Source organism: Gossypium hirsutum, chromosome A09, assembly GCF_007990345.1.
Source record: "Gossypium hirsutum isolate 1008001.06 chromosome A09, Gossypium_hirsutum_v2.1, whole genome shotgun sequence".
NCBI lineage: Eukaryota > Viridiplantae > Streptophyta > Magnoliopsida > Malvales > Malvaceae > Gossypium > Gossypium hirsutum.
In genome coordinates, this window is record NC_053432.1 from 84,382,004 (window position 1) to 84,405,904 (window position 23,901).

The window sequence follows — 23,901 nt, forward strand, 5'->3', positions numbered from 1 at the left end:
ATTTTTATTTATGAAAGGGGCATATTTAGGGGGTTAGCAGGGATCTCAATTCCCCTAAAATTTAGGCCTTTAAAATTTTAAATTAATAAAGATAAAATTGTACTTTGTCCTCCTAAAATGATAAAATTTTAATTTAATTTTTTAAAAATTATAAAGATATATGCTATTAAAATGGTGATGTTGCATTTTTATTATCATAAAAACTATCATTTAATTTTTCACCCCTAAAAAAAAAACTTTGACTTCGCCCTTGTTTTTGAAAGCCCTTGATTTTAATATGAAAGTAAAAAATATTTAAAAACGTAAATTAATTCTCGTTTTGCTAATGTGAATTTGACTAGAATAATTTATTAAATAAAAAATAAAATTTTAAAATTTCTTAAAAGTGCTTTACTTAATTACTCTTTTAAATTTTATATTTATATTAAAGTGTATATAATTTTTATTACATCTACAATAAATTAAGATAAAAGCATAAAATTCAAAAATAATTTACTTTGTTATTAAAATAAAGGGCTTTTAGGAGTAAAAATCATATGTTAGGGACTTATTTAACTACAAAAATAGTTTAGGGACTTGTTTAAACAAAGTGTAATAATTTAAAGACTTTTTTAATATACTAGCCTTTTATTAATCTTAAAAAATAAGACGAGTCTCATCAAACTAATTTGAAGTTGAAAAATATAAACTCAAATAAACCGATTTCTCATGAATACTTCTATTTGAAGATATACATAAAAAAAAGTAAATAGGATGCATAATACACAAATTATTGTCAAAATAACATGTATTTAATATTAATATATTTTTTTTCTAAAAAATTTATACTTTACTATTTATTTCCAAATATATGTCAAACAATATGAGTACTTAATTTAGAAATTTTTTCTACATTTTACATCTTTTTCTTTTTAAGGTATGGAATGGAACCATGATTGGGTCTATATTTCAGGCCTAAGCTAGACTATTCTGTTTTCTTGTTAAAGCCCACATGCTTTTCTCATAAGGAAAAAACATATCACCCAACTATTGGTTATGGAAAATCATCTAACGAAAAAATTGACGTGGCAGCTTCTAAAATGGGTATAATAATAAATTCAACCCTCAATATTTATACATTAAATCAATTTAGCTTTGATTCAAAAAAATTTAATTTTTAATCTTTACATATTGTGTAATTTATTTATTTTTTAATAATTTTTGTGACCCTTATATCTAAAAAACTAAAAAAAGTAAATTTATCACATTTTTTGTGCTCTATTACGAAACTTGCTTGTTGTGTGGGTAGGTGCTATTATGTAGTGTTCTTGCTCAACACCTTACATTTTGATTATATATATTTAGGCGTAAATTTGCATTTTCTTTATTGTTTAACAACGTATCCTTCAAATCCAGAAATATTATAATTGATCAAGTGTGCAGGCGAAAGGAGAGGTAGATAGTAACATTGGCTCTTAAAAATAAAAATAAAAAATAGAAATTAATATCCTCATAAGATAAATTTCTGAATTCAGTCCTATTTGCTTTCATTATACTCAAATAAATATTTAACCAAAATTTTAATGAATTTTATAATTGCCTGTTAGATCCAATGAGTAATTGTGCCACTTGCTGACAGTCATTATTAGCATTTATCCACATATTATTACAAGATACTTAAGGATTGTGTCTCGGATTCAAGGGTCAATGTCAGTCCATTGGGTGTATTTTAAATCTAAAAATTATTATTAATGTAATCATAGAGATAATTATAAATTGCATTACAACTTTTCTTTTTTCCAATTTGTTATATAAAACCAATGCATAAGAATCAGAGAAAAAAAGAATAGGGTTTTTGTTTGCAGCATGTGGTGTTGTGGGATCCAATCAAACTGCAAAAACATTTATTTATTTACTCTACAAACCCTAGGGACCCTCTTGAATCTTATGTTTACTTTGTGTACTAAATTGTCCATTTGCTATTTTTCGATTTAAAAAAGTTGTAAATATTAAAATTTGACTTCAAATTTATTGGATATTAATCGGTAAAATGATGATAATGAAATCATACCTTCTTTTGTGTTAAAGAGAACTCATAAGATCAATTATAATTTATAGAATATTAATTGCATAAGATGTTCTCAATTTTTACAATGTTTTAATCAAGTTCTCAAAATATTAATATTGTATTGATCAGGTCTCTCTTACAACTAAATCATTAGCTTCAGCGCTAAATAGTAACTAGTATCTCAAATTTAATGTCCACATGTATTTAAAGATTCGATTAATACAATATCAGTATTTTTAAAATTGAATTAAAGTTCAAAAAAAATTTAAAATTCGAGCGAAGTTTGATGCAATTAATCATTTGTGGAAAACTTGCACTCTTACTTAACCGTGAAACCTTGGAGTGGAAATAAAAATATAAAATATTTGTAAAGAGAATCTTAGATTAAAATGGGAAATAGAGATATTTGAGGGGGTTATTATGGTAGACATGGAGCATCCCAATTGTGGCACATAGGCCCATTGCCTTTGTTATTTTTCACAAAATAAACAAAGACTACTCAATTAAGTCTTTCCTTTTAATGGTGTAAAAGAACATAATCATTATTGCATTTCTTTTACCCATCTTTACACACCATTATGATTATAAAAGTATCATCATTAAATTTCTTAACTTAAATTCATATACTGAGAAACATAAGAAGAATTTTGTCTCCTCAAAATTAATAATTCTATTTACTTTATTTTACTTTTGAAATTTAATTTAATTTTAACTCAATTGAGTAATACTGTGAAGTATGTAATGTAAGAGAGTTCAATGATATTGTTAAAACACTCTCATTTCATATCAAAACTCACTGTTTAAAGAGGTTGCTGAAATTGGACTCCATCGGGCCGGTTGGTAAGGGTGAAGGGAGGGCTTAGCAAGGGCTTAGCCACCCCTAAATTAAGAAATTATTATTTTAGACCTTAATAAAATTTTAAGTTAATGTATGATAAAATTATAATTTAGTCCTAAAATTATTAGAATTTTAATTTAATATTTTTAAAAATCATGAAAATATAAATTAATACTAAGGTAAAATTATTTTACCTCCCATAAATATATGTAATTTAATCTCAACCTCTTCTAAAAAATTTTATGACTTCGCTGTTGTATATTGTATGGATCGATAACCAATACATGAAACCAGAACAAAGGACAAAAATAATTGACTCTAATAATTTATTAAAGTAAAACTGAACGGATAAAACCAAAAATCCATGATTTAATCGGCTGAAGTCATGTTTAAAAATTTGCATATATGTATTAGTTACGAACAGTTGAACATCCCCAGCTTACATTCTAAGTTAAAAAGCAAAACGCAATTTGGTATATGGTAATTACACGATCTTCTCTCTCTCTGCAATCCTTACATTTTAGTCCTTCGCCAAAACCTTACAACAACGACAATGTTGCAAGAAAGACACGGCGGTGGTCCACCCCACGGCGTAATACTAGCAGTGGTCGTATTTGTCGTGGTATTAACTCCGTTCTTATCCGGTGACCAAGGTGAAGCTATCACTGAAGCCATTTCCGAGCTATTGACTCCACTCGGTCTCCTCCTCTTGCCCATCTTCCTCCTCCTCGCAATCCAGTTCCTTTCCTCCGATCGTGGCTCCTTTGTCTCCGCCGTCTTCTCCACCGGTGAACCCGACACCATTTACGGTCTAAGTGGCTCCCCTGTCGGCGTTGCCCTCTTTCTTCTCCTCGTCTTGTTCTTACTTTACAATCGTGTTTCCATCTTCGGCGGTGGCGATGATTCCGATGATTGACGATTTAACGTCGCAGCCCTGTCTTTGTTATGTCTTCATTCGTTTCGGCGTCGTTGAGGAATGGATTCCGATGATCATAAGTGCCGTCGCCGGTGATTAATAGTTTGCATCCGATGAGGCACAGTATAATCGCACGTAGAATTTTTTGTTTGTGTTCTTTTTTTTATTTTACCTGAATACCCAGGCGATCAAAGGGCCTGTATCATGAGCAATTGAGGGCATTGTTGTCATTTGAATATGGCAACCTTGTTTCACTGTTTAGTTATACCTTGTTGATTTTTCTCGTCTATTTACGGTTTTAATACCTCTAAAATGCTGAACTTTAAGAATTAATCCCTGTTATTTGACATTATTTTTTCTCTACTTTCGTAATGTTATTGGTCGTAATTGATACAATTGCTTTAGTTACGTAGATTTCTTTTACTATTATTTGATCACATAGTCCAGGCCACATGAAAATTCAGTTAACCATAGTATCGGTGAGTGCTATCAATCTGAATTACTAATAATATTATAAAAATAGATTATCAAATTACATCAAATTCTAAATAGACGGACTAAAACACAATTAGACTATTTTTACCGATAGTTAATTAACGACGGTAGTTGAGGTGGTTGTCCCGGAGGTAGTACGGTGCTGCAGTAATAGCTCAGTCTCAACTCTTTTTATTGTCATTTTATCGAGGCTCCTTTTGAACTGATATTCTCTGTTCCGATATTTAATTTTTACTCCCTCTGGATACTGACTTCTTTACAGAGTCACGTGCTCGCTTTCATTTGCAATTTTCACAAAGGAATAAACTAACATTTTGTCCATAAACTTAGTATTTTTTCCATCTTGGTCCCTATAATTTTTTGTCCACATTTGTCCCAAAATTTGATCACTTTTCTCAAATTGATCGCTTCTATTAAAATATGATGACATAGCATTATAGATTGTGTCATGTTATTACTTGAATTTTTATAATTCTTTTTATTTTTTAGATGTGATATAATTTTTTTAATTTTCAAATGATGAAATGATAAATTTTAAAATGTCACATCATTACATCGTAACGGAATTTAAGTTTAAGTATCAAAATTAAAAAAAAAAACAAAACTTTCGTTGAATTCATAAAATTGTTAAATTACTTAAAAAAAGTAAATAATAATAAATAATTATTTTGAACAATGTTCCAAAATCTAAAATGAAAATATAAAAAAAGGTGTAAAACCCCCATCAAAATCACTGGCCTTATACTAATGACAAAAACCAGCTGATCACTCCTTGTTCTTAGGCTTCTTCACAATCATTACAGAACAATGAGCATGGTGAGCACAGTAATCACTTACGCTTCCCAAAACAGCCCTGCATGTTCCATTTTCGGACAAAATTTAAAAAATCTAATCTATTAGTTCACGTTTTAAAAATAAAAATAAAAATTTACCTCTTCACAATGCCATAACCGTGGCTTCCTAGTACCAGTATAGTTGCATGGTGCTTGTCAACAGCTTCACATAACACATCCCTTGGATCACCTTCCATTACTTCCACATTCACTTCATTCACCTTTAAATATATACATATACATATATTATAATTGTTTTAGTGTATTTAATAAAAATGGAAAACGTTTATATGATATATAAAAGAAATTTACTGATTTTTTCTTGCATAATTCCTTGACTTTCTCTGTTATCCTTCCGGCTGCCTTCTTTAAATCGATCTCCATCATGGGTATAATCTCCGCAGTTGCTGCGTTTATAGAGTTTCATTTAAATCGCAAGGAGACTCCAACCCTTTTTTTTTCTTAATCCGGGAATACATGAGGAATTAGACGGTGAAAGTATTATGGAGGAGTTGGGTTTAAAGAGTAAACTTATTTTTTATTAATAAAAAATTAATTTATGTACATTAGTACATGTGGCATAATTGTTTAGTTATTTAATTAGCATTACTAACTTTTAATAGTAAAATTAAATTGAAACTTTTAACAGGAAAAACAGTTTACTTTTTAATTTAATATATAGAAACTAATTTATTAATTTTTTGAATAAATAGGACAAAATACAAATTGACTCCTTATTCATAAGTCTCAATAGTACTTTTACCAAAATCAGACTCATTAAATTTGACTTCAACTCAATGATTTAATCTAGTTAATTTTAATTTGAACTAAAACCAATCTTCTTCTTCTTTTTTTGTCAAATCAAATCAATCTTATTTGATTATAACAAGGTAGTAACTTGATCTTGTCTAGAAATTATCGAGATATAATTTGACTTGAAAATTTTAAAGAATAAACTTAAATTATTCGAATTCAAAATTGCTTGAACCCGAAAGACTTGAATGATTTGAACCTAAAACAATTAGACTTATTTATTAGATTGAGTGGTTCACGTTGCTTAAAAGCCTAGTTCAAGTTGAGTTTTCACAAAAGATTTTGTATCTCGAGTCAACCCGATTAGACTAAAATATAATTTAAATAAAAAAAGAATATAAAATTAACATTTGAAAGATTTAAAAAGATTACTTGTGAAAAAAAAATTTGACTCTTTTTTGAAAAATCTTTAAATTTTTATCTATTTGGAGTCGACAAACTCCTTTAGTACTATCTTAAGTTGTAGTTTTATATTCCCATGTAAGGGGTAAGGGTTCAAGGCTGATCCAACAAGACATTTCTACTTTACCAACTTCATACAATTTTGATGGTAAAAAAAAAATCTCAACTTAGAATAATAAAATGTCTTAAAGAGTCCGTCAACTTCAGACAACCCTTCAAATACATAAATAATGGAACCGATTAACTCAATAAAACTGAATTCAAATCAATTTTTTTTTTAACCTGACCTGAGTCAACTCATGAAACAGCTTGATGCGAAATACCTGGACCAGCAAGTTGGATAACGGAAATGGGTACGGGTCGGGCATGAACAGCAATGAGTTGAAAAGGTTGGAGGGATCCGAATGGTGTAAAGAAATGATCCAGTGTCCATTCCAGTGCGTACATACTAGGCGCACTATCGTCCACTGCTATCACCATGATTTGTTTCATTGACATATTTTTTCTCTCTTTCTTTCTCGTTACAACCTTGGAAAAATAAAACCCTCCTTTTGCAAATAAATGGAGTTGAACGAGTTACACTAGGGTTTTTAACCATGTTGAAGATGATGCTTTTTTTTTTTTGAATGAGGTTGTTGCGGCCATGGACTCGGTTTTCTGATTACCAGACAGTTAAAAGAAAAAGAGACCTTTTCTCTGGTCTTAATTTAGGCTAATCAAGGTTTTTTTTTTTCTTTCATTTCAATTGCTATTTTTGTTTGTAGTGAGTGTAATTGAACTGAATTGAGATTGAATGATGGTAAATTTGAAATTTGGGCTCAATATTCAATTTGAGATTGATTCATTTATTAATTTTCATGCTTAAATTCAAATTTAAACTTGATTAAGTTTATTGTATTCAAATTTGAACTCATTTATAATTAACTTCTTTCTATATGAATAAAGTAAAAGTATTATTTCCAACTGGTTAATATATATTAAAATGAAAAGTTTGATGAGTATTATTTCCAAATGATGAATAATTTGAATTGAGAAATTTCATGCTTGCTTTATAATTCTAATTATTCGAGGTTGACTCGATAATTACCAAAGCAAGTTTGAGTTTCTTTCGAATCGAACTCAAATCACTCACCAGCATTGGTGTCTTCTTTTACTGCCCTATGTGCAATAAAGTAGATATATTCATATACAAGATCATTTGCAAAAATGGACTTGTTTGTGGATTAGATGACAATTTGTGGATTAGATTAACTCGATTTGATCTAAATTCAAAATAAGTAATTAAGAACAATTTATTTTAATTTGATTATAAAAAATACATAAGTATTTGAATAAAAAAACATAAATATTGATGTTGGTTGAATATTGACTCAATTAATATAAGTATTATTGCTAATACAAGAGAACATTAATCTAATCGGTTTATATCTGTTTCTGAATCCATCGATTCAAAATTCCTTTTTTGAACTATTATACCAATTGATTCTTAATTCAATTAGTATGATTAGCCAATCCAATCAAATTGAATCAATATTAAATTTTCGGATTGATTAACTTCATATTAGAATTGATAAATCCAGTTGACATTGACTTTTTATTGTTGTTGTTTAGATCTGTTTTCGACCCTACTCGTAGATTCTGATATATTATTCATCTAAAACTAATTATTTATTTATTTTGTTATTATCATCCCTTTCCGATTTGTAGTATGTTAAACATTATATATATAACACACATATATATATCCTAATTGAGGATGATGATCTCGCCGATTTACTCTTCTCACCCCTGTTCGACGATGATTCCGGCGATTGTTTCAGTTTCGAAACGCAGTATCGGTTGGCAATCCTTCAAGCACATCCGCTTCCGACGAAGATGATGACTATGAAAACGGAATATCTCCGTCGCCAATTAGAAGATCTCTCAACGGAATCCGGATAGCTTCTTCCATGTCATCATCATCATCATCATCATCATCACCACCTTCCAAAGATTGGAAAGGAGGAGGAAGTTTCGGGATTCTCGAAAAGATTATTAACGTTTTCCGTAGCAGTAGAATGCCAAACTCAGGCGGGTATACGGTAGCCTTTCAGGTGATGGTATTCTTCTTCACTGTTTTTTAGTAAATCGGAAACAGCCACAAGAAAGGTCTGCTCTTGTTGATATAACAAATGACTACTCACCTATTGTTGGGCTTGCAATGGAAACACCGTCATCTGCTATAGGTAAGCAGCGGAGTAGTAGAGCCAAGAGCATGATGATGACTTCTGGTTCTGGTGAGGCTTTGTTAAGTGGTCAAGTCAAGACTGTTGCAAAAAGTTGAAGAGGAAGCTGAGCTTTCAAATGTTTCAATGCAGAGCCATCCTTTTCTTCTTCACCCTTTTTGGCTGGTGACTTAACAACGGTCTGTGTGTCAGTTGCCGCCTTTGCAACTGCTGATGTCCCTTCACCACCGGCGGGTTGTAAGATCGGCGGGTCATCATTGTTATAGCCAATTTTGGCCTGGCCAACAAAATAATAAAACTCAAATTAAAAGTCCAAAATAAATGGCCCATTACAGATTAAAACCAAAAGCAAATCAAAACCCTATTAGCCCATTACCTAAACTAACCCTAATAGCCCACTACCTTTATTTTTTCAGCAGCCACGCGTGGTGCCGAACCCTTGGCCTCCCCTCGAGCCAACCACCAGCCTTCCACGCCTCTGACACCTGCAGAGGGAAATTAACACAAAGCAATAGTAAAGTAAATAGCAAAAAAACAAAAGAACAGAAACGAAAAGGTTGATTTTCGGCTATAAGAACGTTTTCGGATCTCTTTGTATTTTTTTACACAGATTAAGCAATAAAAAAGCAGAATAGAAGCAAAGGAAAAGGTGGATTTGATTTCTTTTTTTCGCCTTTCGATTTCCTGTTCCTTCTTTTATTTTTATTTTTTTTTGTGTTTGTAAAAATCTATTTTAAATAACAAATAGTAAAAGGAAAGAGCTTACCGGAGAACCCCGCAGCCACGTCGTCGGAGCCCTCCTCTCCGTCGCCGTCGCTGAAATCGGGTCCAAGAGGGGTTGAAAATCTCCTCTCTTTCGGCATCTTTGAGTTTTGGTTTCATGGCTTTCAAGGATGCTCCAAACGGGGGCTAGAAAAGGGCCCCTTTCGACACCTTGCCGGCCACCAGATGTGGTGGTGGTATGGCAGTCAGATGGCAGCAATGAGGGGTTTTAAAAGAAACTCTAGCAGAGAATAAATGGACAATAAGGGGGCTTTTGATTTTGTTAAAAAAATTGGCTAAAGTGATGTAAAAAAGGGGTTTTGTTTTTTTTTTTTTAAATCAAACGAAAAAGAACGTGTTTGGTGGGATGTGGACCTGTGCATCCTCAATTATTGGGATATTTGCACATGAAGTCCCTCCATCTTTTAGTGTCCTTCGATCAAGCCCTATTTTAGCTTCTCTTTTTCTCTTAATTTGGCCATCAGATATTACTTTTTTTTAGAAATCAGTCCTCTGTTCTGTGGGGCTTAAAGTGCACGTTTGGGCTTGGGATATTGTCCCATTTTGGCCTCACAAATTTAGGCGTGTTTTATTGAGGTCCCTGGCAGCTTTATGTTATGTATGATCTATACCTCAAATTTTGATTTGTTTTCAATCACATCCTAAATTTATTTAAATCATCTACTAATCACTTCTTTTTAAAAAAAAAAAGTTTTATTATATGGTTTTTAAATATCTTATAGGTTACTTATTTTACATCTACTTTAACTTATTTTAATGTGCTGTTTATTCAAATGTTTATTATCTATTTTATTTTGCTTTGTGTGTATATTTTATCCTGATCTATTTTACATGTATTGTTTATTTTATACGCCTTGCCATTATATGTATATATACCATTTATTTCAAGTTTTTTATATATTTGCTATTCTTTAGAAAAACTGTTGTTGCCTTTTATTTATTTCAAATTATATTGTTTATTTCTTAGTTATTACATATTACATATTTCAAATAATTCTTTATACATTATATTTAAATCATCATCACAAAAATATATTTACATGGTCAATTTTTAATGCTGTACATATTATACATTTTTAACTTATTAAATATTATTCTAAATTGATTTATACATTACTCCATTTTATGTACTTATCTCAAACCTTGTTCATTTATTGTAAAAATTTTTTCCTTTCGTTATTACTCATATTAAGTTTGTTATTTATCTTACTATTTTGTAAATTATTTAATTAAATTTTATAGGTATATTATTTCCATTTTTAAATTACTTTATATTTGTTGATTTCGACAACTTTTTTTTTTTTGCATCATTCGTTTTCAACTAAGTTGCCATCATTTTTTATAGTCATATTCACTTCAATTGGTTTCATAATATTTTTTAACTTGCTATATATGATGTTCGTTTCATTGCTTTTAATTATTAATGTTAATATTTAATTGTTAGCGTTAATATTTATACATTGTGTGACTATTGCCATTGTATGTATTTTAATTCATTTATCTCGCATTTTTGCATTATTATTTATTCGTGTAATGTTGTATCCATGTATATTCGTCTCATGCTCATTGTATTTTATTTCATATCATTGCATCAAATTAGACCCCAATACATTTATCCAACAAATCGTTTGATTTTAACCTAAATAAATAACACTTGTTGTTTTAAATATTACATTCGCTACTATTCAAAAACAAAATTTTCCAAATAAGGCAATGTTATGCAGTTTGAGACATCGAGGAATTGTGCCCTAACTTACGGGGTTTCGATTTTCTCGTTATTTTTAAATAGCTAAATATCTTTTTCGAGTTTTAAAACACACGAAACTCTCATTTAAATTAAAAGACGACCTTGTGCTCGGGAATTCATGGTATTGTGTCCTAACTTACTGGATGTGATACTCCGATATCTCGAGATAAGGAAATCTTTAAACAAATTGTTTTAAGCTAATTCAAGAATTTTAAAATCAATATTAATAGAAAAGATCGTATTTCAAATCCATTCCTGATTTTTTCATTTTCGACATTAAGACACTAACTAATCAATTCGGTACCAATTTTTGGGCGTGTTGAGGGTGCTAATCATTCATTGCACGTAACCGACTCCCGAACCCATTCTCTCAAGTTTCGTAGACCAAAAATGTCGTTTTAGTGAACTAAAATGTTTTATTAAAACAAAGGTGATCCAATCACATCTAATAAAGATCGGTGGCGACTCCCGTTTTAATTTCTACTTTCAAACAAAGTCGATTCCATTTTTTTTAAAAAAAAATGGTTTCGACAATCATCCTCAAAATGGTGAGGTTTCATGAAGGATATGGTATTTTATTCTTTTAATTAAATTAGTGGAAAAAAATGCCCACATGGCAGGTCAAGTTTAAGAGTTTAATGAGTGACCAAATTTTCTATCGGTAATAATTAAATCGAAAAAAAATCAGAGTTATCAAAATAATAATAACACATTAATCCGTAGTGTAATTTATCTCCACAAATATTAAGTTTTACTAGTTAGAAATTTTATATATTTTTCTTTATTTAATCATTAATTTTAAAATATTAATTAAGAGTAATAATTTTAGAACTGGATCGATAGTTAAATTGATTTTGTTATTGATTTGATTGGTTCAATTAAACATTTAATAAAAATTTAAAAAGTGTTAAAATATTAAAAATAAAAAATCTGGTCAATTCACTTAGTTTTTTAGTTTATTCAATCGGTTTATACAAATTCTCAATCTATCTAATTTAATATCACTTTTCAAATTAATATTTTGGTTGATTCTTGGTTCAACAGGTTTGATTCAAACATCATCTATTTAGGGCAATTGTAGTTTTTTTTTTAAACCATGGAATTAAAAAAATTTAATTACAAAATTAGCCCTCAAAATATATTCTTTTGTCACTGGGTATCTAATTTTTTGGTCAAAAGTAGTAACTAAATAATCAATTTTATCCAAAAAAGTGTACAACTCCAATAAGAAATGTGCCACTTGTTATGTTTTTTATTGGTTAATATAATGTTTTGGAGTAAAAATGAAATGAAATTTACAGTTTAGGTGCAATTTTTAACAAAATAAAAACTCTATGTACCTGATTATAAAAACTATATGATTTAAGGGCCCAATTTTAATTTAAAGCAATTAAAAAAATATCTATCTTTCCTTTCCCTTCAAAGCAATAAACAAATCTAGCGTTGGGTGTGGTGATTTGTGAAATTGCCCTAATTACCTAAAAAAAGTCAAACAAAACAAGATATAAGGTGATAATAGTGTGGATTAAAGCAAACAAATACATTAAGACAAAACCTCAATTATTAATAGATTTGATTAATGACATGCTGCCACACAAAAGTGTTTCCAACTTCCTTATATATAAAATAAATTGTAAATAAAATCATAATAGAAATATATTTCCATTTAAACTAAAATAAATTAACGAATATAAATAAAGAAAAACTATACATATGATCGAAATATTAAAATTCTCAAATTAAATAAATTGATCATATAAAAGAAGGCTTTAATAAAAATAATTAGACATGCTTTTAAGTTTTAAGTTAAAGCGAAGCTTTACTTCAAAAGTAGTGTAATGCAAGTTAGGGGAAATGAGGCTTGCATTCAATAAAGATATTGTTTTTACTTGGGTCCACCTTAAGATCCAACCAACCATCTTATATAATAATTTAATATTTTATGTTATCCAATATAAATAAAGTTAAAATATGCAATAAATCTCTCTACTTTTTAAAATTACAAATTTAGTCCTATATTTTTATTTTATAAAATTTAGTTCTTTTATTTTTCAATTTTTAAATACAATTATTTTTTGTTAAATTTGTTATTGTGACCATTTTAAAATAAAAAAAATTCATTTGATAATCATGTAATTTAAGAAAATAACATTGTAATTAATTAGACCTGAATTTTAAAATATATATAATAGAAACACTAAATTTCTATTTTTCGTAAAGTAGAAGAAGTTGTGGTACATTTGTAACCCCCAGTATATATGTAGATACCTAAATAGATAATAAATTATGTAATATATAAGATTTTAGGTTGGAATCCATCTTCTGTTAAATTAATTATTATCGGATTTATTAGTGGTAGAATTACGTTAAAGCCTCTTTATAAATGGTAAGAATATGAATTTGAATAATGGTAAATTTTTATTTTGTTCCCGAAATTTATAATTTACTTTTGATATTTTTAAGAATTTTTTTTGACTTCACCTTGTTTGCGATTATACTTTTATGTCTATTCAAATATGATGCAAAGCATAGTAGATAAATTTTTAAATTTGTATATCTACTAAATGAAAATTTTTGAATTAACATATTATAAAAAATATATATATTTTATTGAAAGTGTCTTTTTTTCAACACAACATATCTAAATTATATATATTGTAAGTAAACACGAGTTTATAATTTGAATAATATTTTTTTAAATATGCTTAATGATCCAAATAAATATCTAATGCTTAAATTGATGATTACACTAATGTAAGGACCTAATTGATATAATGCTGATACTTTGACAATTCAATTAAAATATTTTAAAGTTTAAGACACCAATTTGAAATCTTTTCCATAGTTTTGGGTTATTTAGTGGAATTAACCCAATATAAAAATTATAATTGTATTTCGTTTCGTAAAAGCGCTTAAAATTTCCCTCTACTTGATTTCAGTTCTCATCGATTTGTTTTTTCCAATTTCTTGAGAGAAAAAGGAAATAAATTAAATAAAATCAAACACTGTTTTCTGCTTTTATAATTTGATTTCTCTCTCAGATCTGTTCGTAGATCTTCAATCGCCGTCTTCCTTTTGTCTTTTTTTTTTCAACATTATCTGGTAATTTTATTTGTTTTTTCTACTGTTTTTTTAATATTATTTTTATATAATTTTAATGCGTGAATTTGAGTAATTTTTTTTCTTGGATAGGTTTATTGCACGAATTATTGGAAATTGCATTTTCGAAGAAATACATTTACATCTTCTTCGAATTTTTGGATTTTCTCCACCTCGTAAGTAATTTTTTAGTTATATTCTTATTTTTCTTTGTATTGCTGTTGTTGTTATTATTATTTCTGAAATTTGATCTCTTTTCTTATGGTAGCGTTGATAAACAAATTTTAAAAAATTGGCTCCGCAAAGGCGATCGCAGCGCCACACGGGTGGCCAGATGCAGCAAAGCAATGCTGCTGCGACGGCGTTTTACGATCACGCTGGAGGCGGCGGGTCCTTCGACAATGCTGGTCCCGCTGGCGGAGATGCTGGTGATGCCGTTATGGCACGGTGGTTGCAATCTGCTGGATTGCAGCATCTGGCCTCTCCCTTGACTTCTACAGGCATCGACCAACGCCTCCTTCCTAATCTACTCATGCAGGTACTGGTGTTCCGCTTTTAATTTACCAAATGTATTTTATTTGTTTACGTTTCTATTGTTTCTATGATTCTATGCAATTTGATTTTGGTTAATGTACTTTTCATTGCTGCCATCACCTTTTAATCAAGGGAAATGTTCTAGTCCTTTTTCGCGATTTTTATTCAATTCTGAGTTTATGGAATGCATAATTTCTTCCCTTTTTTGCATGAAGTTGGTGGAAAAATCATTTAGTATTGACAAGGTAATGAGGAAGTTAACTATTACATACATGTAGGGGTATGGGGCAGAATCTGCTGAAGAGAAGCAGCGGCTATTCAAATTAATGAGGAACCTCAAATTTAATGGTGAATTTGGTTTGGAGCCATACACACCAACTGCCCAAAGTTCTGGAGGGCAGGCTACATCTGATGGGTTCCATTCTCCAGAGTTCAAGGGGGATTTTGGATCTGGCCTTTTGGATCTTCATGCTATTGATGATACAGAGCTTCTTTCTGAGGTATGGTTATATTGTGCACTGAACATAACTTAGCCAGAGAATTCCACATTGGTTGATTGCTTAAAGTTTATATTGTTTACATCATGCAGTTCTACTATTTTTATTTCATTTTTGTGGAAAAATGTTGACATCTTTCTTGTTTCTTCTTGTTATTCCGTTTTATATTTTTCTCAATTTAGTAACAAAATTTTCCCCGTGAAAATAAATGTTGATTTGATTTATTGGCAGCATGTTATCTCAGAACCTTTTGAGCCATCACCATTCATGCCTGGTGTGAACAAATCATTTGAAAACGAATCTAATGTGACATCTAGCCGGCAGCAAAAAGAGCAAAGTTATGCAGATGCCTCTGCTTCGTCATTCATTGCCAATGAAAAAGAGATCAGTACAAGGGAAAATAATGTTGCTAAGATTAAAGTTGTGGTATGTTCTGTCACTGTGTTTTATATTATCTGGGCTGGAACAATTGATGCTTGCTCGTAGCACAGTCTTCTATGCCTTAATTTTCAAGTTTCCTATGAGCTTAATTTTTTTCTTGCACATGGCACAAGGTACGTAAAAGACCATTAAACAAGAAAGAAATTTCTCGGAAGGAGGATGATATAGTAACTGTAGATGAGAATGCTTTAACGGTCCATGAACCCAAGCTAAAGGTTTGTCCCTTATTCACAAAAGTTAATGTGAGGTTACTATGTGTTGTTGAGATGAATTTTTTAGAATTATTGGTGCTTGTTTGATATGTCATCTCTTCTCATGCTTATATCTGCTTTGGTTGTTATGTGAAAGGTGGACTTGACAGCATATGTAGAGAAGCATGAATTCTGTTTTGATGCTGTTCTGGATGAGCATGTTACTAATGATGAGGTAATGCTTGGTAAAAAATTAATGCTTGTTGCTATCTAAACATAGTTCCTGAATAACATTGAGTAGATTATGACCAATTTGTTTAGTGTTTTGCTAGAGCCAAAGATTGATTTTTCCCCCTCTTGTTCGCTTCAACAGGTTTATCGTGTTACTGTTGAGCCAATTATTCCCATAATTTTTCAGCGAACAAAAGCCACTTGTTTTGCATATGGGCAAACAGGTACGCACTGTTTCAGACTTTTCCTCCTGAATGTCATGTGTGCCATATATGTTATTTTCTGCTTTTGTATGCTTGAAGCACTATTAATGTTAGAAGGAAATATTTTTGAATCTCAAAGCTTACATGCATCTTGGATGGTGTATAGCCATCTATTCCTTTCAGTTTCTTCTAAATATAGCTTTTACGTGAATATTAAAGTGGTAGTTTTTGAATCATTGTAAATCCTCAGAACTTCATAGTGAATTAGTTTTGGCTGTTAAATGTATAAACTTCCTTTTAGCGTTGATCTTATTTTATATTTCATCATTTTACATTTACTTATATGCTCTTATGCCTTACCAGGAATGGTTGCTTTGGTTTAGAAACATTGCCAGGCCCCAAATTCAAAGAGTCATGAAGAACTTAGATTCTAGTTGGAACCATAGTTTTTTGTAAATTGATGTACATGATATTTTAAACAGAATGGAGGAAACTATTTGGAAGATTTAGAATTATTAGTAGAAAATTGATGCATATGATTGGGTTTCGGAATTTCGAGACTGATGAGAGAATTAGTGCTAAAAGAACTAGTTTCTGTAAAAGAGAAGAAAGCTCTGTTGTAAATTAAAGAAATCACATTAGCCTAAGACATGATAATCATTTTCTTATTTTCCTTGGTTTATAGTCTTTTGTTTCACATCTCCTTGTTTTTGCAGTTCATGGTTCTGTGGTATTGTTGCTAATTTCCAGTTCACGGAATATATTTTTTATTTCAGGTAGTGGTAAGACGTTCACAATGCAGCCATTACCTCTCAGAGCTGCACAAGACCTCATTAGATTCTTGCATCAGCCAGTTTATCACAGTCAGAGATTTAAATTGTGGCTTAGCTATTTTGAGATATATGGTGGAAAACTCTTTGACCTTTTGAGTGATAGAAAGTAATTCCCTTTTCTTTCCTTGCTTATTTATTTATGCATGTCCATGTGTGTTATAAATCAATTTTTTTCTTAAAAGCACTTGATTGATTCTGATGTGTAATAAATTTTAATTATCTTCTGGTTTGACCTTCTATTATGTATCAAGCCATTTGCCCTTCACACATTCTCTCTTTCAATATGTTTTCTGGTATAAATGTGCATGCACATACGTATTAATAACCATTAGATCACTGAATAATTTAAGTTTCTTCATAGGAAACTTTGTATGAGAGAAGATGGGAGACAACAAATCTGTATTGTTGGACTGCAAGAATTTGAGGTGTTAGATGTGCAAGTTGTCAAGGAATACATTGAGAGGGGAAATGCTGCTAGAAGCACTGGATCTACTGGTGCAAATGAGGAGTCTTCAAGGTCACATGCTATTTTACAACTTGCCATCAAGAAACACCCTGAGATAAAGGAGTCGAAACGGAACAATGATGGGAATGAATCTAAAAGTGGGAAGGTTGTGGGAAAGATTTCTTTTATTGATCTTGCTGGCAGTGAAAGAGGTGCAGACACCACCGACAATGACCGACAAACTAGGTAGATTTGAATTTTTATGCGAGGACAAAAAGAGTGGAGAAACCAACATTAATCTTTTTTCTCCTCACCTGGTTTCTTTTTGGTTTGTTCTGATATCACTGGTTCCTATTCTTGCCAGGATTGAGGGTGCAGAAATTAATAAGAGCCTTTTGGCTCTCAAGGAGTGTATTCGTGCCCTGGACAATGATCAGATCCATATACCATTCCGTGGGAGCAAACTCACTGAAGTGCTCCGTGACTCTTTCGTTGGCAACTCAAGGACTGTTATGATCTCGTGTATTTCTCCAAATGCAGGTTCATGTGAGCACACTCTCAATACTCTGAGATATGCTGATAGGTATGCTTGTTTCTATAACGAGACACTACACAAACTTCCTTTGTTGCATTACATTGTATTTTTCTACTTGTTGATTAAATAAAGATTATTGTTATCCAAATGAACAGGGTTAAAAGTCTTTCCAAAAGTGGTAATCCCAAAAAGGACCAGGCTGTAACTTCTTTACCACCAAGTAATACGGATGCTTCTTCAGCATCTTCTCTGCCAGCTCCCGCAGATATAGAAGTCATATATGAACAACAACAGGAAGCCAAAGTTGTTGATACAAGTCAAAGGGTTGTAGAAAAAGATGTTTATACTGTTGACTTTGATAAACAGCTGTCAAAGTTTCCGTCAGGTTACTCTTTCAACAGGAAAGAGGAAAGTGGATTGACTTCTGGCCCAACAGGTCGGGAGAGATTTGAAGTGAATAACCCCTACGGCAGTTCAACAAACAGAGTTTACTCATCAAATTCTCAAAACTCAGCTGATACAGAAGAGAAAGTGCAGAAGGTGTCACCACCTCGTAGAAAAGTGACTAGAGAAGAAAAGTCAGATAAGATGGCCGGGATCATAGCTAAGAAAGATGGGGGAGGATCTGATTTGTCCACTACAAAGTCTAGGCAGTCAAATGCTGTTAGTTATAGCAATGCAAATAATGTTGGACATAGACAATATGATCCCGAGCCTCCTGATGAGAATATCAATGCAATACTTGAGGTAGGCCGTTGATATGGTTGTCATTATATTTATGCTCTTCGATTTTACTTCATTCTGTGTATGCTTTCGGTTTGTGGCAGGAGGAAGAGGCTTTAATTGCTGCTCACAGAAAAGAAATTGAGGATACAATGGAAATTGTTCGTGAAGTAAGTAAACTTGCCCTGGATTAGTGGTCAAATCTTTTCGATTTTTAGTACTTATTGTTCCGCTTCTCAAACATTTACTGATTAAAATTTATACCACTGTTCATCTTGTTCTGCTCGAAAATTAACAGGAAATGAAGCTTTTGGCAGAGGTGGACCAACCAGGCAGCCTCATCGACAATTATGTGACCCAACTAAGCTTTGTGCTTTCACGCAAGGCTGCTGGTCTGGTTGGCCTTCAAGCTCGCCTTGCCAGGTTCCAGCATCGATTGAAAGAGCAGGAGATACTGAGTCGGAAGAGAGTTCCTCGTTAAGGCAAGCAGTTTGTTCCCTGCTTGCATTACCGCATCAGAACCTGTCTCATAACCTCGCTTAGATTGTTATAGTTATATTTCTCGATGGACATTGACGCTTAAATATTTTGATATAAACAAATATATAAAAGCTTTTATCTCGAATGGAATCTCTACTTGGTTCTGGCGGTCAATGCATGGAGCCATTTCGAGTTCTCGGAGAAAGGAAATTTGGCATTGCATAAAAACTCCACCGTGTCTTGCAGGTATTGATGTTTCGATGTAAATGCCTCATACATGTACCGGTAATAAGAGGGGCCAATTGAAATTGTCAAACATATATTGTTTAGACGAATCTGATGTAACATTGTTTAGATTGACATGCTTTGTTGTTTAATTGTGACGAAGCAAAATTTTTTTTTAAAAAATAAAATCATTTCTATTGGAAGGAGAGAAAAAAAAGAGTAAAGTAGTGTTTTTTTTTTGTCAATTTGCGTTTACTCAATAAAAGAATTAATTGTTAATTCGTGAATCATAAATAATTTGAACGAAGTTGAATTTTTTTATGCATAATGTGTTCTTTTATCTAATATGATATTTATATTTGACAAAAAAATTATACATTTTAGTAACATTATTAATTTTTTAGTATTTAATCTGAGTCGATAAAAAATTATAATTAGCTAAATATAAGTAACTTACTTTCATCTAATCAACTAAAAAATTTGAATTAAATTATTTTCATCGAATTATATTTGATAATTAAATATAAAATTAAATAAATTTATAATTAAAATTATTAAAATTATTTTTTATCAAATCAACTTTAAAGCTTAAATTAAATACTAAAAAATTAATTTTGTTAACAGGGAAAAACTACCTAAACTTATTTGACCTATTTGATTCAAAGCAACTTAATGAAACGCTGCGTATCCACAGTAAAGCAAAACGGGTCGGATTGCATTGCCGCCTTCTTCGTATAAACCCTTCATAAACCCTAAATTCTTCCAATTTCTTTTGATTTTATTTCTTGGTTTGAAAATTTTAATTTATTTTCTGAGTTCTTTTGATTAAAAATTTGATCTGAGATTGATTAGAAATAATGTGCACATGAAACATGAAGACTATCTTCAGAAATCCAGGTACATTTTTTAACCTCTGAAATTATCATATTAATTGAAAATTTGGATCTTTGCGTTTTACAGTGTAAAAATCAATGAATTTCCTATATTGGGTATTTTTTTTTTAAATTCAGCCATTACCATGTGTTTTCATTTCGCAAATTTGCTAAATTTTTATACTTTTTTTTTCGTTGCAGGGATAAGCCTTTGTATCCGTACAACCTGTTGTCAAATTTTCAATACTTGTAAGTCCCTGTCTTCATTATCCGATGGGTCTTCGTCTGAATTGTATAAGAAATCTGCCATTTTTGAGGGTAAAATTAATAGTATTGAAGGGGTGCGGAAAGAAGTAGATGATGTGTGTTGTATTTTAGAGAGTGGTCCTTGGGGATCCGCCATTGAAAACGCTTTGTCTTCACTCAATGAGAAGCCTCAACCCGGGTTAATCATTGGGGTTTTGAGGAAGTTGAAAGACGTTAACCTAGCAATAAACTATTTCCGATGGACCGAGAAGAAAACCGACCAAGCGCATTGTCCGGAAGCATATAATTCGCTTCTCATATTGGTGGCTCGGAATAAGAAGTTTGATTGTCTCGAACAGGTTCTTGAAGAGATGAGCATGGTGGGATTCGGCCCATCTAGTAATGCTTGCATCGAGTTGGTTGTTAGTTGTGTCAAATCCCAAAAGTTAAGGGAAGCTTTCGATATTATACAGATGATGAGGAAGTTCAAGTTTCGACCGGCTTTTTCGGCTTACACCACTCTTATCGGTGCTTTGTCCGCTGTGTTTGAATCAGATCTTATGCTTACTCTGTTTCATCAGATGCAGGAGCTAGGTTATGAAGTTAGTGTCCATTTGTTTACTACACTTATTCGTGTGTTTGCTAAGGAAGGACGGGTTGATGCAGCTCTTAATCTTTTAGATGAGATGAGGAGCAACTGTTTTGAAGCTGATGTTGTGCTTTATAATGTTTGTATAGACTGTTTCGGTAAGGTAGGGAAGGTCGATATGGCATGGAAATTCTTTCATGAGATGAAAGCACAAGGTCTAGTGCCCGATGACGTGACTTTCACGAGCATGATTGGTGTTTTATGCAAATCGAATCGGTTGCAAGAAGCTATAGAGTTATTCGAGTTGATGGAGCAAGATAGAAAGGTCCCTTGTGCTTATGCTTATAACACCATGATAATGGGATATGGCTCAGCGGGAAAGTTTGATGAAGCGTACGGTCTATTAGAAAGACAGAAAGCAAAGGGATCAATTCCAAGTGTGATATCGTATAACTGCATTCTCACTTGCCTTGGGAAGAAGGGGAAAGTGCAAGAGGCATTGAGGATCTTCGAGGATATGAAGAAAGATGCCGTGCCCAACCTTCCAACTTATAACATTCTCATAGACATGCTTTGTAAGGATGGTAATCTCGAGGATGCTTTGAGGATTCAGGGTACCATGAAAGAAGCTGGCTTATACCCGAATGTTATAACCGTAAACATAATGATTGATAGACTGTGTAAAGCACAAAAACTCGATGAGGCTGTTTCTATATTTGAAGGAATGGATCACAAAGTTTGCTGTCCTAACGAGGTTACATTTTGCTCCCTTATAGATGGTTTGGGAAAACATGGTAGAGTAAATGATGCCTATAGACTTTACGAGAAGATGCTGGATTCCAATAAGATCCCGAATGCTGTTGTATATACATCCCTCATTCGGAACTTCTTCAAGTGCGGGAGGAAGGAGGATGGTCATAAGATATACAAAGAAATGCTGCGAAGGGGCTGCGCACCTGATCTTATGCTCCTCAATACCTACATGGATTGTGTGTTTAAAGCTGGGGAAATCGAGAAGGGTCGGGCTTTGTTCGAGGAAATAAAGGCTCAAGGATTCATTCCAGATGTTCAAAGCTATTCGATTCTGATACATTGTCTCGTGAAAGCAGGTTTCGCACATGAAACCTATCAGTTGTTTCATGCAATGAAGGAGCAAGGTTGCATTTTGGACACCCGTGCTTATAACACCGTGATTGATGGATTTTGCAAGTCGGGTAAGGTTAACAAAGCTTATCAGCTTCTAGAGGAAATGAAATCAAAAGGTCACCAACCGACTGTTGTTACCTATGGTTCCGTCATTGATGGTCTTTCTAAGATTGATAGGCTTGATGAAGCATACATGCTCCTCGAAGAAGCAAAATCGCAGGGCATAGAGTTGAATTTAGTTATCTATAGTAGTCTTGTTGATGGGTTCGGAAAAGTCGGAAGAATAGATGAAGCATATTTAATATTGGAAGAGTTAATGCAAAAGGGTTTGACACCGAACACATACACATGGAATTGCTTGCTTGATGCTTTGGTGAAAGCCGAAGAGGTCGATGAAGCCCTTGTTTGTTTCAAGTCTATGAAAGATATGAATTGTCCCCCGAACCATATCACATATAGCATTCTCATAAATGGTCTTTGCAAGATTCGAAAATTCAATAAGGCCTTTGTGCTTTGGCAAGAAATGGAAAAGCAATGGTTAAAACCGAATACCATCACGTACACCACTATGATTTCCGGACTTGCAAAAGCTGGTAATGTTGCTGAAGCTCATGGACTTTTCGAGAGGTTTAAGGCTAACGGGGGTATACCTGATTCTGCATGCTATAATGCCATCATCGAGGGGCTAAGCAACGCAAACAGGGCAACGGATGCATATAAACTTTTTGAAGAAACTCGACGGAAAGGTTTGAACATTCATACCAAAACCTGTGTTGTTCTTCTAGATGCACTGCATAAAGCTGAATGTCTTGAGCAAGCAGCTATTGTAGGGGCTGTCTTGAAAGAAACAGCAAAGTCTCAACATGCTTCGAGATATTGGTAACATGTTTCGGTTCAGTGTTGGAGAGAGATTGATTAATGCATGATGAGGCGATGTTTCTCGATGTTTCTGGTGGAGCAATAACACTTCTATAGATGAACTTTAAGCAAGGGTATTTCCCATCTTATGAAATGTTTCAATATGGCATGCATGCATGGGTGCATACATACATATTGGTGACATTGTATCAATATATAGGTGCTCTTGTCACTGAAGCCATTGCTAATGCATCATGGATGATAAGAAGACAGATGCCCTCAGCAAATAAACAAAGACAGCAGCCACTTAGAAGAAAGGCCACTTCTATATTTTGATCTTTTAATAGTTTTGTTTTGTTTAATCTTAGGGTTTATATATATATATCTTTCAAATGTGAAAGTAAACCCTTCATACCAATTAAATTCAAAGGAAATTTTGTTGTACCGACTTCTGTAATACCATGTATTATCATTTGCAACTTTGATTTAATTTCCGTTAGTTTAATCATTAATTTGGGCGATAAATGTCTTGACATGAAGCGTTAAATGTCATGACAGTGAATCATACTTGAAAAAGAGGACTAAAAATATAATTAAATTTTAGAAAAATTATTTTTCTACCGCATCAAATTTAAGCTATTCATATATTATGCA

The 23,901-nt window shown here is 32.1% G+C and overlaps 5 protein-coding genes across 6 annotated transcripts; 3 read left to right on the forward strand and 2 right to left on the reverse strand.

Moving 5' to 3' along the window:
* The first annotated feature begins 3,257 nt into the window (after positions 1-3,257).
* LOC107935109 (uncharacterized) lies at positions 3,258-4,162 on the forward strand. Its single transcript, XM_016867667.2, has one exon. It carries the CDS (start codon positions 3,439-3,441, stop codon positions 3,799-3,801), a length of 363 nt encoding a protein of 120 aa, XP_016723156.1. The 5' UTR covers positions 3,258-3,438; the 3' UTR covers positions 3,802-4,162.
* A 739-nt stretch (positions 4,163-4,901) lies between these two features.
* LOC107935143 (universal stress protein PHOS34) lies at positions 4,902-6,909 on the reverse strand. The gene is made up of 4 exons (XM_016867699.2): positions 6,668-6,909; positions 5,442-5,536; positions 5,229-5,350; positions 4,902-5,149 (listed from the first exon to the last, which is right to left on the reverse strand). Exons 1-4 carry the CDS (start codon positions 6,840-6,842, stop codon positions 5,062-5,064), a joined length of 480 nt encoding a protein of 159 aa, XP_016723188.1. The 5' UTR covers positions 6,843-6,909; the 3' UTR covers positions 4,902-5,061.
* Positions 6,910-7,988: 1,079 nt separating this feature from the next.
* Positions 7,989-9,634, reverse strand: LOC107935164 (uncharacterized). The gene is made up of 3 exons (XM_016867722.2): positions 9,336-9,634; positions 8,972-9,054; positions 7,989-8,846 (listed from the first exon to the last, which is right to left on the reverse strand). The coding sequence occupies exons 1-3, from the start codon at positions 9,430-9,432 to the stop codon at positions 8,640-8,642; spliced, it is 387 nt and encodes a 128-aa protein (XP_016723211.2). The 5' UTR covers positions 9,433-9,634; the 3' UTR covers positions 7,989-8,639.
* Positions 9,635-13,983: 4,349 nt separating this feature from the next.
* On the forward strand, positions 13,984-19,665 carry LOC107935154 (kinesin-13A-like). Of its 2 annotated transcripts, XM_016867711.2 has the most exons (14): positions 13,984-14,201; positions 14,292-14,374; positions 14,467-14,736; positions 15,011-15,232; positions 15,461-15,655; positions 15,784-15,885; positions 16,019-16,096; positions 16,235-16,316; positions 17,072-17,234; positions 17,490-17,819; positions 17,938-18,156; positions 18,264-18,855; positions 18,936-19,001; positions 19,130-19,665. In XM_016867711.2, the coding sequence occupies exons 3-14, from the start codon at positions 14,533-14,535 to the stop codon at positions 19,310-19,312; spliced, it is 2,436 nt and encodes an 811-aa protein (XP_016723200.2). In that variant the 5' UTR covers positions 13,984-14,201; positions 14,292-14,374; positions 14,467-14,532; the 3' UTR covers positions 19,313-19,665.
* Positions 19,666-20,251: 586 nt separating this feature from the next.
* LOC107935101 (pentatricopeptide repeat-containing protein At3g06920) lies at positions 20,252-23,726 on the forward strand. Its single transcript, XM_016867662.2, has 2 exons — positions 20,252-20,433; positions 20,610-23,726. The coding sequence occupies exons 1-2, from the start codon at positions 20,409-20,411 to the stop codon at positions 23,270-23,272; spliced, it is 2,688 nt and encodes an 895-aa protein (XP_016723151.2). The 5' UTR covers positions 20,252-20,408; the 3' UTR covers positions 23,273-23,726.
* Positions 23,727-23,901: the final 175 nt, after the last annotated feature.